The 17976-nt window shown below is 39.8% G+C and overlaps 1 protein-coding gene across 1 annotated transcript in view; it reads left to right on the top strand.

Annotated features, from left to right (window-relative positions):
• The first annotated feature begins 5841 nt into the window (after positions 1–5841).
• rasa3 (RAS p21 protein activator 3) overlaps positions 5842–17976 on the top strand; it is a 47082-nt gene continuing 34947 nt past the window's right edge. Inside the window, exon 1 of the mRNA XM_044195527.1 lies at positions 5842–6123. Within this exon, the coding sequence (XP_044051462.1) occupies positions 6069–6123 (55 nt within the window). The 5' untranslated portion in view covers positions 5842–6068. The remainder of the gene's footprint in view (positions 6124–17976) is intronic.

Here is a 17976-nt window from a genome sequence, read left to right as displayed (position 1 = left end):
ATTTTTGAGATACAGATTTATCACTTAAACAGCGATCTTTAATTTTCTGGTTTGGTTAACCTTCTGGCCTTAAGCAATTACTTAGTTCACCTCTGTCTCAAGTCAGCTCTGCTTAGTATACATATATACTGCTCTGTGTTCGCTTCCTTCTTTCTTTCTGTATCTAAACTACAGATCACCTCTGACTCCAGATTTTAACTGAATCTTACAATCTTAAGTAAACTGATAAAATATAGTCATTTTATCTTTTGTTCTCTTATTTACAAACAGAGACTGAGGCAGATGAACAAAAAGGTTGTGTTTGGATAAATGTTTGGATCTGTGGTTTAAGGACAGAAGAAAGGACTATCAGCATATCTGCATGTGTTGCTCATTAGTTTTTCTGTAACCCCACTTCTAGCCTACAGCACGATTTCTGCTTTTTGTATATTTTATTTCCTACAGATGCCGTGTTGAGAATGGAGGAGGGTGGAAACAATCAAATCAAAAATAACAAATCTGATCAACATAGAGGTTCTGCTTATGTGAGTTGGATATATTAAAGATAACTATGTACCCAGAGACGTTAATTAAAGTTGTATTGGTGTTCTTTTCACATATCAAATCACATGCATTCTTCTTAGATGTGATTCATGCTCTATTCACACAGATTTTACTTGTTAATTCCCTAACTTGTACTCTCTGTCTCTCTCTCATTATACACATTATATCCATACACATGTGTACAATGTACGTTACAGTGTGTGCTCGTACTACAGAAAATAGCACAAGCCACAGTAGGGAGGGTTATTTGTAAGTGTACAGTTATTTTAACTGTGCCAACGCCCTCAAACGCTGCTCTAGTGGCTGGCTTGTGCATAATAAAACAACAGCATCCTTTCACTAATCTGCTTAGGATCAGCATCTGCCTTCTCTTCCTCTTTCTGTCAATGGCTCTGCATTGTCAGACAAACACATACATATATATGCAAACACATATGCTACATACACTGTTTGATGCCATGTTTATACTTAGACACATATTTTGATATCATTGTTCACTTTTTTGCTCAAGATAAATTAGACCTCCAAAGTATGAGGGGCTTCTCTGCTTTTCTGTTTTATACCATTAACACTCACACACACATGCAGTTACACACACAGGCTTGTGGTTTACCACAGGGCGTAGCCCCTTTAGCTAAACTGAAATATATGCTTTTCATAAACGTCTTTAAAGCATTATTTCCCTATGTGATGCCGTGCATACAGCTACAAAAAACTGTATTCTCCTCCTCCCATTTTTGCTTGCAGATATGATGCTACTTTGGCTGGTATGTCATGATAGTGGCAACCCTTCACTCTTGCATTGTAGTCTTGTATTATGGTGATTTGACTGGTGTTACATCTGTGCATGCAAAGTTATAGTCAAGAGGAGCGATATCGCTTTACCTGCTGGGCTAAATCAACTTCAAATGAAGTTAGAGGCCAAATCGCTCTCCCATCTTGCTACTTGCTGCAAAAACATGCCACTGACAGGATGTGGCAAACATAAAGGACCTACATTATAACTGTTTTCCACCATGCTATCACCAAGTTTTTCTTCAAAATAAACTTGTCTTGAGAGGTTATTTATACAATATGGATAGCACCATGGTTATTATCTATGAAAATAGCCACAGAGTTTTAGAGGAGGCACATAACCCATGTTGTTAACTGCATCACTGATATACACACAGTATGCACATTCAGTCAGTGTTGAAAAAAGAACTCTATATTTTTTTAATCAAATATTTCATCAAATACTACTTAAGATACTGTTTGGTAGTTTATTCTTTAATAATGTATCATAACTTAATGTTTTGTATTAATGATCTGCACTGGTGGGAGAAGTATTCAGTTCCTTAAGTAAAAGTACCAAAACAATAATGTAAAAATACACTGTTAGAAGTAAAGGTCCTATGTACAGTTTGCTAGTTTAGTCCAGTGGTTCCCAATCTAGGGGTCGCCCCCTCCAAAGGGTCACAAGATATATCTGAAGGGTTGTGAGGAGATTAATGGGAGAGGAAAGAAGAAAAAACATAGCTCTGCTACACAAATCTGTGTTAATTTTTTTTTTTTTTAGTTTTCTCTAATTATTGCTGTTTTTTGTGAAATATTGGATAATTTTACCTCTTTAGACCTTGAACAGTTATTTAAATGAAACCATGTTAGAAGCTTAGAGGTGAGATGTCTCTTTGGTGGAACTGCTAACAACTCATAGACATCTGAAATGTGACAAGATGCACCAACTGGACACTGCTTTTTGTAAGTGGTCACAAGCCAAAAGGATTGGCTGATTGAACTAAAGTATACGTACTAAAAAATTGTACTTAAGTACAGTACTTCAGTAAATGTAGTTAGTTACTTTCCACCACTGATGATGATGAGTCTGCAAAGTAACTAGAAACCGAAGCTGTCAAATAATGTAGTGGAGTAAAAAGTACAATATTTCTCTCTGAAAATATATAAGTAGCATAAAATGGATATACTCAAAGAAAGTACATGTACCTCAAAACTGTATTTAAGTGCTATGCTTGAATAAATGTACTTAGTTTCCTCTACTGCGTTCTGTTAACTATAGTGCATGGCAGAGTTGTTGCTGTGTGGAGGCTGTAATTTCTCTTCTTGAAGAGGGTCTAACAGGCTAACGGTAGCGATGAGACATATAGCCTCATTAGATTTAGAGCTGTTCTAAAGGAGTCACAGCTAATCCTAACACCTTGGCCGGCAGCAGACGCCCTGCAGCTAACTGTCGTTCCTGGTAGAGAGACTGTCCTACTGTTCTTTAGTCCCACATCTCTGCTGGGTTGGGTTCAGCCAGCTGGGTTTGTAGAGCGTTCCAGACCAGAGTCGGGCTATTTTGAGGAATGTGGTCATAGTGATCTCAGAGGCGTGGCCCAATAGGCTTAAGTGTGGGCTGATGATGACCGTACGCCTTTCACCTGAATGGATCCCACCAGGCAGGACAGCACCTGGTCTATTCTTCCATCTGTTCAATTTGGCTCAAGATCAGTGTCAACAGGACAAACAGGAACCACTTATTCTTTGCAGGTTATTGCTGTCTTGTTTTGTGACTGCCTTTAGGAACACCTCTTTTAGCTCTATAGCTACCTCAGCCATGGAGGTTATGTTTCCATTAGCTCTGTCTGTCACCAAGGTAGTTTGACAAGAGTTTGGGGGTGATTCAGATAAATAATAGCATTTTTAATTACAACTGTGGAACGCTGAGAGACACAAACTTGATCTCTCTCTCAAACACTGTGTTTGATGATGATTCCTCCCTTGAGTTAGTGGAGATTTGCACACTTGAACAGAATAATCTGAATAGATAACAAAGACAATGACTGCAATATATGAAAATAAGTTAACGTATGTTGCTCAGTATTATTGATGCACACTGTCTGTTTATGGAGTTAAATTTAGGTTGTATGAAACATAACACACAACCAAACAAATCATCTTTTAAAGTTACCAACAATCACTCAGTAATTACAGGTTGATGTTTAAGTTAATTTTAAGGGACATCTTTGTTTTCTTTGTGCATTTTGTCTCATTTTTCAGTCACTGTGAGGCGACACTGTAAAACCCTGACTAAACACAAATTTACATTTTGCTGCATGAAGCGTGGCCGTCGATTCAGTTTAGGCCAAAGCTGATGTGTGTTGACTCTCCCTGTGAAAGATTTCAGACACTTGTGACAGATTTTAAAGCATACAGCAGTTGTTCAAATAGGAGTAAGGCTAATCCTTGGTCATTTACAGCCTGCAAAGCTCAGATCATGGGAATAACAATAGATCATCAGCTCCACAGAAATAACAGTATAAAACTGTTTTGTTGCTTTTTGCATCTGCAGTCTATTTGATGTAGGAAACAATCTGAGGAAATCCAGTAGAGTCAGGCCCGTGCTGCTGCATGTGGGGCCCATAAAGGGGGAGTAACACTCACACTCACTGAACAGCCACAGATGATGCATTGCCAATTCTCAGAGAGGGGGAGGGTACAAATAAAAAGCTGATGTATTGGAGTATGGTGAGCTAGCTTTGCCAGCGGCTACAATTATATTTTCTAAATCATTCAACATTGTGAGCTAGTTCTTGTCAATTCAGCCAGTCTAGCCATGCTCATGACGTTGTAGCTATTATGAGGGGCGATTGATGCCAAAGAGGAGCAGGAACATTGAAGCGTATATATGAGGGGTGATTAACTCCAAAGAAGAGCAGGAAGAGGGGAAGCAGTGTCATCCACAACTCCATTGCTGCTATTTTTGAGGGGATTTGGTATGTCAGATATTTCAACATACAACAACGTGTCTGTTGGACACGGGTTTTGGCCAGTGGATGGTACTTGGCGCATGGTGTTTTGATGTGCTGGTAGCTGCTGCCAAAGTTACTAAATGTGAAGTTGCTTGTAAGCATATTGCTCTCGCTAATAAGTGAGGAGATTCACTTTTAAATACAAATCAAATACAACAGGGGTGTCCCAGTGGCTCACCTGGTAGAGTGTGCTTGCATGTCATCGCCTCTCTCTCTCTCTCCCACATTTCCTGTCTCTCTTCAGCTGTTCCTATCAAATAAATGCAAAAAGTCCCCAAAAATCTAACAAAACAAAACAATTCAAACAAACGAATTAAATACAACATGTCTCATAACTATACATACTGTGGCCCTTTGGCACTTGACATGGCATCCTGACCTGAACACTGTTTTGAGAAACAGGGATACTAGCTGTAATTCTCATTTACCCAGTAGTGATGGTTATATGAAAAAACAAAAGAGAGAGAAAAAGTATGTTGTCACAACTGATTGTTATAAGTGGCAGGCATGAAAAAATATACAAACTTTTTTTTTTAATGTTCTGGATGATCAATATTTACATTATCACAGTTTATTCTAGCAAAATGAATGATGTTTTGACAGGGAAGCAAAGAAAAATCTGAAATATGACTAAGCCTATCTTGCTCTCGAGTTCACTGTCAATGTCTTTTGTGTCTAAAAACTTTTTGGGTAGTTTGGGAAACATTTAGTATTTTTCATTTGGATCAGTAGTAACTCACAAGAAACACGTGTGAAGATCCCGTTCATATTCTAGAAAACATTATATCTAGATAATGCTTGTTTTGTTGCTAGTTTCCCCAATGTTGTTGCTCCCATATATTGTTGTTGTTGCTTATGTTTTATTGTCGTTTCTTTCACTGTTTTTATGATTTTAAATAAACTTTACTTACTTAGTTATTCATTGATTAAAATGAAACTGGGTAATGCAGGACAGGGAGGTACGTGGGCATGAATTTGATTTGGTTTCCAAAGAGGGCATGAAAAAAAGAACCACTGTACTAGTGGAACAGAGGCTGAATGCATGTTGTCCACCCTCTGGACTTGTGGACTGGGCCATTGTGGCCCTTTGGTATTTCTGTGACCTGCCTGAAGTGCTTACTGTCATTACAGCAAGTGTGCAAGGGCACTGGGCTGCAAGGGGTTAAAATGAAGTGTTGTGAGACAGGAACTCAATGTTTCCAGGGATATGACCAATCCAGAGATCTTGAGCCTGTAATCCATCTCAGAGCATTTTTATGAACAGAATTTCCATCTGCAATTTCTGTGCAAATCTGCATTAAAAAAACATACATTTCTGCTATATAACTAAATTATGTTTAAGTTATTGGCAAATAACCACATTATCATCATTATTATTAATATATGTTTGGGAGAGTGGACTTCGGCTGTCTTCAATTTCACAATGACACCACTTCCTCTACTCCTACTCTTTGCGCCACGGATCACCCTTCATACACATGTGTGGGCGGTGTTGTGTGGAGCCACACCTCCACTGGCGCCGCTGCTGCTGCTGCTGCGGGACTGAAGCTGAATCTGCTCGCTTGTTCTCAACCAGTCAGCAGCACCAGCAGTGGTCGGGCCGGAGTATGATTGCTGTCCGGAGAGCATAGATGTGCAAAACCTCTGGAATATCCGTGCGCTGGAGAGGCCAGAACCGACCACCGTGGAGGACTGTCTTTATCTAGTCGTCAAAAGGGAAAGAACCACGGGGGAAGCATGGCGGTAGAAGAGGAAGGTCTCCGGGTTTTCCAGAGCGTTAAAATAAAAATAGGTAAGAAGAAAAATCCCTACCCCCAGTCTGAGCGCCTCAATGGATGGCTCCATATTAACGGGCCAAGCAGGCAGGCAGTGCGGGCTGGAGACTGGAGGGGGACAGATCTGTCTTGTTCCTGCTGTTATTGTGATTCAGATCACACGCTTTCCCCTCAGCGCACAGACTGTAAACCGCAAATTGTAAAACTGAAAATGTAAAAGGGAAAAATTGAGAGATTCAAGTCTTGTGGGAATTTGGTAGCTGGCATAAGAAAGCAGTGTTAGAGATCTACATATGGAGACTTGAACTGATCTGAACACGCTGGGTGATATTTAACAGGCTGTGCGACATAAAGGCTCCGCACATATCCAGATGCTTTTTTCTGGACACTTCAGATCAAATAAACCTTACCTTAACTGCAGTCGCCCCCCCGTCCAAACAGCTTCATGCTTAACTGTCGATTGATTGTTAGCCCAGATTTCTATATTTAGATATCTAGCTGGTGGGTACACTTGGTTTGTAGGAGGCATGTGGTGCATGCATATCTTGTGAATGGAGCCATGAGGAGGAGTACAGTTTGCAATGAAGGATTTAGTGGAGAGGCCAGTGTTTTTATGCAATTCAGAAATTGGCATGCCTGTACAAGAAGTACATTTCCCTGATCTTAAGAAAAAATGTAGTAATTACATAGAGTTCCTAACCACATGTATCTCATAGATTACAATAGATAATAATAATACTATGGGGAAGAAATTAAAACAGGAGAGAAAAATAAAGTTGCCATAAGCTTACTTTTAAGTTACACAGACACTTTTGCCATGTACAATATTAAAGTTAAGTTTTCAACTAATGATTACTTTCATTATCTATTAATCAGAAGATTATTTTCTTGATTAGTCGATTAGCGTACAAAATGTCAGAAAAAAGTGAACAGTACCAATAATAAGTTCCCAGCGACCAAGGTGACGTCTTCAAATAGTTTGTTTTGTCCAACCGACAGTCAAAAAGCCAACAATTTAAAATGATTTTAATTGTGATACAAAACCAATAAAAGCTTTGCTTGGGAAAGTGTTGAAATGGTAAATTGATAAATTTCCCGTCAATCGACTAATCGATTATTCGACTAATTGTTTCAGCTGTAAACATTAGGCCTATAGTGTTTTTTTTGTTAGGGGAAGAAGTCTAAAATGCTGCAGTCTGACCTGTTTGATAACATGTTTTTTCCCCCTTTTTAATATCAAAACATTCAAAGCAAACAATCATTTCCTCTGTGTGCTCTAACTGTTACATTGGGTCAATACAGGACGTTTGGGGCCTTCTCCACTCGTTTTCACTGACATCTGGCACCCGGTTCATCCTGGCTGTGCTGTCCGATTTGTTGTGACTCCAAACATGCGACAGAAGGGATGAGCAGAGGAAAAAATGACAATAAACACACATACAAGCTGTGGGGCTGTGTGAAGATGCCAGCCGGCAGTAGACAAAAACACTCACGTGGCCCCTTTTTTTAGTTGAGCTGATGTACAAAGTTTGGCTTTGTACATCAGCCTGTATTTTCCAGCTCCTTACCTGCTGTTAAAATTGGCTGCAGCATCCCTGCGAAACAGCTGGAGAGAGAACCACCCTGACTTGAGTTTATCAACTAATCCAGCCCCAGTGAGATAATATGCTCAGACCTGTAACTCCAGAGAGAGTTGTAATGTTAAATCACAAAGGCCTCATTAGATTGCTGCACTTGCTGAATGAATGTTCAGTCAGCCAGCAGTGTTGAGTTCCTTTGAATGAAAACTGAAAGAGTGGACGACCAATGCCACCAAAACCAAATACCATACTGTAAAGTACTCTGTTACAACTGAAAGTACATGACCAGAATGTACTGAAATTATCAAAAGTAAAAGTATTAAATGCAGAAAAATGCCCCCTGTGAGTGTTATACACTGTTATATTATATATTACTGGATTATTACTAATGCATTATTGTGTAAGTAACATTTTACTGTCGTAGTTGGTCGAGGTGGATTCATTTTTTTTAACTTATTTTGGGTGTAAAATCTTATTTTGTATAGAAACAAGTAGAGCTGCAAAACTTAAGTCGATTAGCCAATCGAAAAAAATAATCTGCAACTATTATATATAATCGATTAATTGTTTAAGTTGTTTTTCAAGCAAAAATGCAAAAAAAAAAGCTGTTTTCAGCCTCTCAAATATGAAGATTTTCAGCTTTTCGTTGTTTCATATTATTGTAAATTGAATAGCTTTGGTTTTTAAAGACATTTAAAGACGCAGACTCCGAGAAACTGGGATGCACACTATTTTCTAACATGTTATAGACTAATCGATTAATCGAGAAAATAATTGCCGAGTTAATTGATAACGAAAATAATCGTTAGTTGCAACCGTAGTAACAAGTAACTTATAGCCGTCAAAGAAATGTAGTGGAGTAGAAGTATAAAGTGGCATCAAATGGAAATACTTAGGAAAGCACAAGTAGGTGAAATTTGTACTTAAATACAGTACTTAAATAATGGTACTTCCATTCCTCCACCGGCAAATGACGTCATGTTACCTAGAAACCAGCTTTATCAATATGTCATGACTTGTTAGTTTACTGATGTTCATGAAGAACATTTATGTTATGAACTCTTGAGTTCAGTAGAGTTTACACTGTCTAGTAACCTAGCAGCAGTCATACTTGGAGATAGTCATAGTCAGATCCCCACAGAGCTCTTCTCCTGGTAATGTCTATGTAACCCTTGCATCACATTGTTTTCATCAAAGTCTTGTCCTTTGGCATGAGATTGCGGTTGGATGATGACTCAGAGCTTAAAAAACCTGCAACATATTTGTAGAAGAGAGAGAGAGAACTTATTATTGTTATGGTGATGACTCTTCTCAGTTTCCTGGAGGAACACATGAATTTTGGGAACCAACAGAGGCTACTGGGCCCGAGTCCGTACTGTCTGGGGGAACACAGGAAACAGGAAACTACCCCCAATTCACTTCCTGATTGGCTGGAATAGACTACAAAAAAATTGTGTTTTTTCCTGCATGGCAACATGCTAATGCAAAGCAGATGTAGTGAGACACTGAGTGAGGGACCGAGGTTGTGTCTCACATACAGGAGCAGGCTGTGCTTCATCTGTCAGCGACTGTGTCTCTGTCAGCGCTCAGAGAACAGGGAATTCTCAGTGGCACAGCTGGAGTCGGGACTTTGCTCTAATTAACAACAACATATGTGCATTAGACTTCTGTGTCACTGCTAGAAACATCGTTTGACAAACTCGGACGGATTCAGAACACTGGAAAAGGCATCAAACCATATCTTGGCACAATTTACTGTACACCTCTTCAAAGAAATGTGTAAAAATAAAATACTTTAACATCTTAAACCCACCTGCCAGTAGGTCAGTGATTACAAACTCATTCTGTGCAGCCAAACTTTGCTAAACCCACAGAACTTAAACGCACCCTGTGGTGTTTTTGACCACTAGGAGCACTATGGAGCAATGTTTTTATGAGGGGGTCGCTGTTTTGTTTGTATCGTGCAGACGCTAAAGGACTCACAGGCATGAGCGCGAAAACACAGCCAGCGCAATTCACATCCTGCTGTTGGTTTCAGGCTATCGACAGTCGGTGGCGTTAATGCCCCAACAAACATGACAATACACCAAAACAAGACAGTGAAGAAGACGTCAAGCTAGCAAACGAGGATGTAAACCATGCACGCTTTTCAAATGTTTTATGAGGAAGGAAATGCATTCAACATGTTTGTTAGACCTCAAGGATACACACAATATTTTTGGTGAGAAACACTGAATGCATTGCATTTGCAAACAATTAGATTTTGCTGCAGTAGTATTGTCTCTGTATATTTACAATTTGCTGTTTGAAGTTAAAGGTTTAGATCCTTTCCTCCAGAGTTCAGCCTGTGCCCGCACTGCTGAGACTTTAAAGTGTTGTTACAGCACTGTGTTGTTATTTAAAAGTGTTATAACAAAACAAGTGCAAATTTTGGATGTAGTGAAAATAGTGTTTGACGCTGAGTGGACCACAGTGGGGAAAAAACACTAGATTACATATTGTGTAGAGGAGGCAAAGTGTTGGAGGTGACAGGAGTGGGCGGCTACATTTAGGCAGCTCAGGCTGGGTGACTCGGGCCGGGTGAGCCACCTGGGAGGGAAAAGCTGGTCTGTAGTGACAGAACTCCCCCCTCCTTTCCTTGACAGTTGGCCAACAGAGGTTCCTAAACTTCTTCCTGTCCAGACTAAATAGGAGACATGGAGTGACGGGGACAGGGAGAGGAGGAATGTTTTAGAAATGCTCTGTGTATGTGTGGAGGACACCCTGCTCTTATTTAGGTGAAGGGTTCATTCTCATTTAGTTTGTTAAGAAAAATAACAAGCTTCATATGAGGCTATGATTACATTATGTTCATAAGAAGTTGTGTGTGTGTGTGGGGGTAGCTTGCATACCACCCCTAATGTGTACATACAGGTGTTTATAGTATGTGTGTGTATATATATATATATATATATATATATATATATATATATATATATATATATATATATATATATATATATATATATATATATATATATATATATATATATATATATATATATATATATATATACATGTTCTCCATTTTGTCCTAGAAGGCCAGCTCTCTGGGTAGTATTTGGCTGTAAACATGTGTGTTGACTGTTTAGATGCGGTCCAGGAAGCTTTAGGCTGGTGGAATAATCTGGGTTGGGTACAGCAGCTCTCCCCTGCACTCCTCCACAAGAACACAGTACTAGGAATAGAGGAATAGTGGGGAAGTTATATCGCCGTAGGGCCAGCATGCAGGGTCAGCAGGGGTAAATAAAGGGCTGGAGAGCTCACCCAGAGTACCGCTCCTTCAGGATGTCCTTCAGATGCCCTGTGGGAGAAGTCGACTCGATCGCTTCATGGGATGACCTCTACCTGCTGACAATGACATAAGCATGAAAACATACGCCATGCTGTACAGTAGAGAGAGAAACTCAAGTGTCAAGAAGTGTCAGGAACAGTTACCATATTGTTTCTATGTAAAAGCTTCAACAGAAAGTGGTTAAAAAAAACATATGTAGCAAATGGCTCTACACACACTGATTAAATCAGGTTTTGCAACAGTGTTCCTCTCCTCTGGCAACACAGGCAATGTCAGCTTGCCACATACAGGGACTTACACCAAACTCACTCTCCCTTTCTTGTGCTTGCAAAAGATATCATATCTTCTCACCATTGTGTATGCCAAGCCTCATTGTGTATGTAGGGGAGAGGTGGTCCTCATTTTACCTCTTTAATTGTTTTTTTTCCCAGTAAAAAAAGTAAAAAAAACAAAACAAACACAAAGTATTCTGAGAATTATGTAAATGAATAAGGAATCTGGAGGGAGTGTTGAGGTTAAACTGTGTCCTCTCCTTGTACTTCTAACTACACTCCACCATGACACCACACTGGTTTGAAAGATTACACTCATCCTGAATGAACATGCCAGGTTTCAGTACCCTGATTTCTAACATGCGAGCAGACTTCAAAGCACAGTGTAACTTCACTGCATACGCCCGTGTGTGTGTGTGTGTGTGTGTGTGTGTGTGTGTGTGTATGTGTTTGTGGTTGTGTATTTGTGTATTGTTTTACTCAAGTTTTCCATTGAGACCAGGGAATCTGTTAGAACATTAGCTCCAGGCTGCGTTAGACAGAGAGTGAGTTTGATCAGTAACTGAACACTGGTTTATCCCAGAGACTGTGGTGTGCAGCACAGCCAACTGTAAACTCCCTTTTTTTCCCACGCTGCTCCTCCTCATGCTGCTCCAACAACTGTTGTGGTTTGCATTTAAAAGTGTTAGGTTGGTACAGTCAGCAGTAGCTAGATGCTGCCGCTGTGAACAGCTAATAAACCAAACCAGCTATTAAATAAGAGAAATGACACTGACATGGGATGCGTAGATTATTGTTTCCTGATGTGTCTGTTCCCGATTAGTTAATCAGTTAATCAGTCAATGGACTGAAAATTAATTTATTCTAATAATAATTAATTCATAATTTCATTTATTATTGAAGTTGCTGACGGTGTTTCAGCTAGATTTGTTCAAACCAAGAGAACATTATTAGAATTGTAGTCAAGATCCCAAAAGCCCTAAAGGCTAAATATAGGAAAGGAGTTTCTAAGTGATGCACACATAATTAATACCATTTAATGTTTATAGTGTAGCCATAAAATATATGTGTTGCTCAGTATCAGAGACCTTCATGTAGCTTCAGTTTAGTATGAAACAAGAAGATTCAGTGTGTACTGTATGTGTGATATATGTGTCATGTTGTCGAACAGGGTGGGATCTTTTTTATCTAACCTTTAAGCTACTTATAGTGATACTCCACCCAAACACTGTCAAACAGTCAGCCCATGTAGGCTTGAAAGGTGGCTGTGGAGTGGAAATTTAAGGGGGAAACCAGGGTTTTAGAGGTTAACAGGTTTCAGTTATATTAGGTTTCAAGATGAGCTAGAGTACGTTCAAAGTGGCCAATGTGGCTATCTGTTGGTCTAAAGCAGCGTTTCCACCGCAAGAACTTTCCCCAGGCACTAGGAACCTTTGGAGGACCAGGGTCTAAATTAAGTACTGGGGACATTTTTTGCTCGCCAGGTAGTACTTTGCAAAAGTACAGGAACTTTCGGGGTGGGGCTTGCTGCGCTGAACATTTCTGATTGGTCAAGCTCCGACCGGCGGAGCAGCAAGTGGTTTGACCGTCTGAGTTGATGCGTTGCTGGGTCACAGGCCGGCCTTCTCTGGCACAGCGGCTCAGCTACTGCGCTGTTGGAAGCTGTGGTGGAAGACACGGAAACGGATGACCAGTCGGTTGAAGATAAATCACATACGGCCCACATGATGCTTATTAAATGCTATAACGCTAACTGTTGTCCTGCTATCGCTAACCTAGCCAAAAGCTAACGTTAGCTACACGCTAAAGCCTACCGCTCATCGTGTAGAATTGTGGTGTTCATTAAGGCAAGGGTTGGCTAAATCGATCGTACAAAATGATACCTTAATGTCGTCGCAGTGAGACACGTTTATTTTTTTTCACCGTGATTTCCAGATGAAACGGACGGATAAAGTGAACTGCAGACTACAGACCAGTTTGTTTACTCCTGCGACCAATACCAGCCCTCGACCCATTTTGCACATTTATAAGTCTGCAGATATATAAATAGTTGTGGAACTAAATGTGTGGATAGTGGCTGGGAAGGTATTGAGGTATTAAGAGAACTGGATATAAGATGGCACCCCATTCATTGTTGCTCAGTGGGCACATATAATGAAGAAGTTTTTCAGGCCTTTTCAGGTTTCTGCATTTTTGGGCCCATATACAGCGTGAGCATTAGCGGGGACTCAGACCGAAAACAGTCCTGCATTAAAACAGCAGAGGGGGTTCATAGCGATCAATCTGGCTTTATCCCACATCGTTTGGCTGCAGACAATATACGTTGGTTGTTACATGTAATTCATGAAAGTAAGGATAGAAATTCCCCTTGTGCAGTTTTATTCTGCAGTTTCTTAGATGCAGATAAAGCTTTCGATAGATTAAATTGGGATTATTTATGGATGGTGTTAGACAAATTTGGTTTTGATAAGAAATTTATCAATATGGTACAAATAATTTAAAAGCTCAGAGTACCCAGACACCATCAGTTATCCCAATTATGAATCAGATAACTTATCTAGGGATATTTATATGGCCCTCTCTAAAAGAAATTGTACATATCAATTATGATAGTGTCTTTCAAAAGCTTAAAAGAGATATTGACAGATGGAGGACACTTCCCGCATCACTGCAATCTAGAGTCTCGACTGTGAAGATGAATATATTACCTAGGGTTAATTTTCTTAGTGCCATGATTCCTTTGCCACCTCTTTTAAAATGGTGGAAAAGACTTGACTCTTTAATTCGCACTTTTCTTTGGAATGGCAAACAACCAAAGTTAAAACTGGTGACATTGCAACGTACCAAAATGGAGGGTGGTCTCTCCCTTCCCAATTTTGAGCTATATCATGCGAGCAGTCAAGACATGGTTTGACTCTATAGCTTCCACACCTTGCAGAGAAATAGAAGCAGCAATTGTCAGACCAATCATACTTGAGGATGTACTGTTTTCTGGACTCTCTTTAAAGTATTGTAAACAATCCTTCGGTCCCATTGTAACAAACACCATTAACACTTTCACAGCAGTGGAGAAATTATTAAGTTACAACAACAAATGGCACCTACAAACTCCCCTATGGCATAATAGGAATATTAAATGTGGTTCTGAACCATTCACATCAGAACAGTGGTCAAAGCAGGGAATAAGGACTCTTGCTGACATATGGAATGATAACGGGATGCTCAGCTTTCAAAATATAGTTGCATCTTTTAATATACCAGCATCTTCCTTTTTTTTTGTTTTTGCAACTGCGTTCAGCCCTCAGAGCATATGGAGTCCCATGGGGATCAGCTCTCGAAACACATCCTGTTCACAGTTGGCTCTTTAATCCTTCTCAACAAAGGGTAGTGTCAGCTGTCTATCCTTACCTTCTTGAAGTTAAGCAAAAACAATTACCACTGCACACAATATGGACAAGAGATCTGTCTGTAGACCAAATTGATTGGGAGACTGTATGGAAAAATATTTTCTGTGCATCAAAAAATCCAAACCATCAATTAATTCATTTCAAATTTTGTCACAGATTGTTCTGGACACCAAAGAAATGCTTCCTCATTAAATAATCTGCAAATCCCCACTGTAGTTTTTGTCCCTACCAACAAGAGGGAACATTCATGCATATGATCTGGGAATGTGAGAAGGTTTATGAGTTTTGGGAGAAGATCTCATCAATAATGTCTGGTATGATAGGAAAAGAGATACCAGTGCAACCAGTTGTGCTCCTTCTAAACGATGACTCCAATTTAGGTTTCACAGAGCCACAAAGAAAGATTTGGCTGGCAGGACTAACCTCTGCCAAAAAGATAATTGCGCAAAGATGGCTCCCTCCCAATACTGTGTGACACTGGCTATTTCAGTTTCATGATATAGTAATGTTAGAACTGTCAACGGCCAGAATAAATAAAGCGAGAGCCTCAACTCTTGAGGCTTGGGAATCTGTGGCAGATGAGTTGACAGAAAAGCTTCAAGACGGTAGAATCTAATTTTGTGATATGATTGGACTCTCAAACCTCTGATGGTCTTTATGTTATTTTACTTATTCTAAGTTTCTCATATTGCAGACTGTATCTGTTTTGTTTTATTATTGTTATTGTTATTTATATTTTATTACGCAGGTGTATATGTGAATGTTATTTTGCTTTGATTGGAATTTTATGTCAAGGATCAATGGCTTGGGGCTTGGGGACCGCTGGAGTGGGAGGGGGTTCAGAGGGTCACCTCCTTGTTTATGTTTTATTCTGAAGAAACTATGGACAACTGTATGTGACCCTATCTATACAATAATCAATACAAAATTGATCCAAAAAAAAACAGCAGAGGGGGCTGTGATGGTGGGGGCGGGTTATTTGGTAAAGGTGAGACATGAAATGCGATCCAGGAAGTCCAGTTTGAGTAACAGATTAATGCATTTAAAGGTTTATCAGACGCCGGAGCTCTGGATCTGCAATTCAGTCTGTGGCTACTACGCCAAAATGATTTACGCCAGTGCTGATTTGGGTCTGAGTTTGAAAGACGTGGGTGTTTACCAAGTAGTGGAGGCCTAGCAAAAGACACTGTCGAGTTGCATTATGGGAAGTGCGGGATTCAAGGTTTGGGAGTTCAGCCCATAGTAAGGACTAAAAGCCAGGATGTCTCGTTGTCTGCTGCATTGATTCGAACCATTCTTGATTTCTCTCAGAAGTGCCCCGGCGTTATAAAAGTGCAAAACTAGATTGCAGGAGAAACCTTTTAAGACTTGATTTGGGGATCTGAACGCTGTTAATGAGTGTTGTTGTCTGTAGTTTTTGATATTTTATAGAGTAAATCAGTTAATAGAAAAAGTAATCAAGGATAATGAAAATAAATGCAAGTTTCAGCCCTAGTTCAATGATAAAGGAATATTTCACTGTGGGATTGAAGCCACTGCAGTGACTGTTCACAGAGTAGGCATCTGTGGATGTGATGTTTTTATGTTTAGTCATTTTCAGAAAGACACTAATGACAAAGTTTTGTTTCGGTTCTTGTTTTGATTCTCTACTTAGGAGCATCAAAGGAACTGAGTATTAACTGTGGGATAATAAATTGTGCTCTTACAAGTTTCAGTCCTTCTTTCCATTCTCACGGTGTCTCTCTGTCTTACACACACACACACACACACACACACACACACACACACACACACACTCAGGGGTAACTGGGTTGTTCACTTCTTTTAAACTACATCTTGGATCCAGTTGAAATTCCTTTCTCCTCATCTCATTTCCTGTTGTAGCTTTCTCCAAAGCCAACTGCTCTCCAGCTTTCTATCTCACTGACTTCTCTCTCTCCCTCTGCAGTCTTCCTCCTCTCTCACCCTTGATTGAGTATGCTGCTTGTATTTTGTATTTTTCTCAGTAACACCCCCAAAAAAAAACACACACACACACACACACACACCCCTCCTCTTCCTTTCCTTAAAGCCTGTGTTTCCGAGGCCTGCTAGTTGAGCGCACAGCCACTGAAAGCATTCACGCCTGTATATCCTCGAATGTGTTCATGTCAGAGAAGATTAGAATAACGAGTGGAGCGGTGCCTCTGTAACTGTACACAAGAGTGTGACCAACTGAAACTAGTCAACAGAGGAGGAAGAAGAACAAAGCTCCACATTCACTGCATCAAATACAATGCTTCAATCACTTGTGCTTCCTCATTTCTTCCTTCTTTTGCCTCCTTTTCATCACTTTCCTCTGCAGGAATGAGGTGGGGAGTCAACCATTTTTTGATGTGTCGATCCGCTCCTGGTCACTTTGGTCCTCTTTGGGGTGTTCTTGTCATCATTATTTCTCTGCAATTCTGTTCAACACCCTGTGTTTTGCATGCACACTACACAGCACTCACACACACATGCAAAGCGTGTGTCTTTTTCACTGTGTGTTTTGCTCAGATACTAGGGCAAGATATTCTCCAAGGTCAGCTGCAGTGGTGCTTGATGAAAAGAGAAAGCTGCTGCTATTGTTCTTCTTTTTTTCTGCTTATTTTGAATCTTGAGGAGAGAAAACGCACCCCTCTGGAGAAAGTAAAAGAGAGAGAGAGACGAAAAAAGGGGAAGCAACCAGAAATATAGGAGAGTGAAATCAGGTTGAAGCTAATTTTGAAAAGGAAAACGAAAGCGATAATGCAAGACAACATAGATGAAAAGCAAAAAAAAAGTGGGGGTTCAGACAAAAAGGAAAAGAGGAAACAGCAGCACATGGACCAGGATAAAAAGAGAGACTGATAGGCAGCCTTAGACAGGGGATTACACTCTGGTTTAAGTCTTTAATGTGTTGAGTGGCAAGTTACTGGAGAGACTTATCCTTTCTTTTGTAACAGACTCACTCTTCATCAATTATAAACACACAAAACTGAAACTTGTATACTCCCCCTCACTGTTGTAGTAAGAGATGTCACCCTGTATCTGTAATTGTGGTAATGACTGGGCAGATGCTGCTTAAGGGATATTACTGGTGGTTTTTGTGTCTTTTAGCTTAATAACTACAGATTGCAAATTTTATGTTATAACCATTTTCTAAGTATCCTCAAGCATTAGCCAAGTTTCCATCCAAATGTAGTGCAAATTTTAACCAAATTTACAGAAAATTGGCAAAAGAAAATGCGAAATAATGTGTGTTTCCATCCACTACGAA

The sequence above is a fragment of the Siniperca chuatsi genome, linkage group LG1 (genome assembly GCF_020085105.1).
Source record: "Siniperca chuatsi isolate FFG_IHB_CAS linkage group LG1, ASM2008510v1, whole genome shotgun sequence".
In the NCBI taxonomy this organism is placed as follows: domain Eukaryota; kingdom Metazoa; phylum Chordata; class Actinopteri; order Centrarchiformes; family Sinipercidae; genus Siniperca; species Siniperca chuatsi.
The sequence above is the reverse complement of the archived record's forward strand: the minus strand, read 5'-3'. Positions and strand labels throughout refer to the sequence as shown.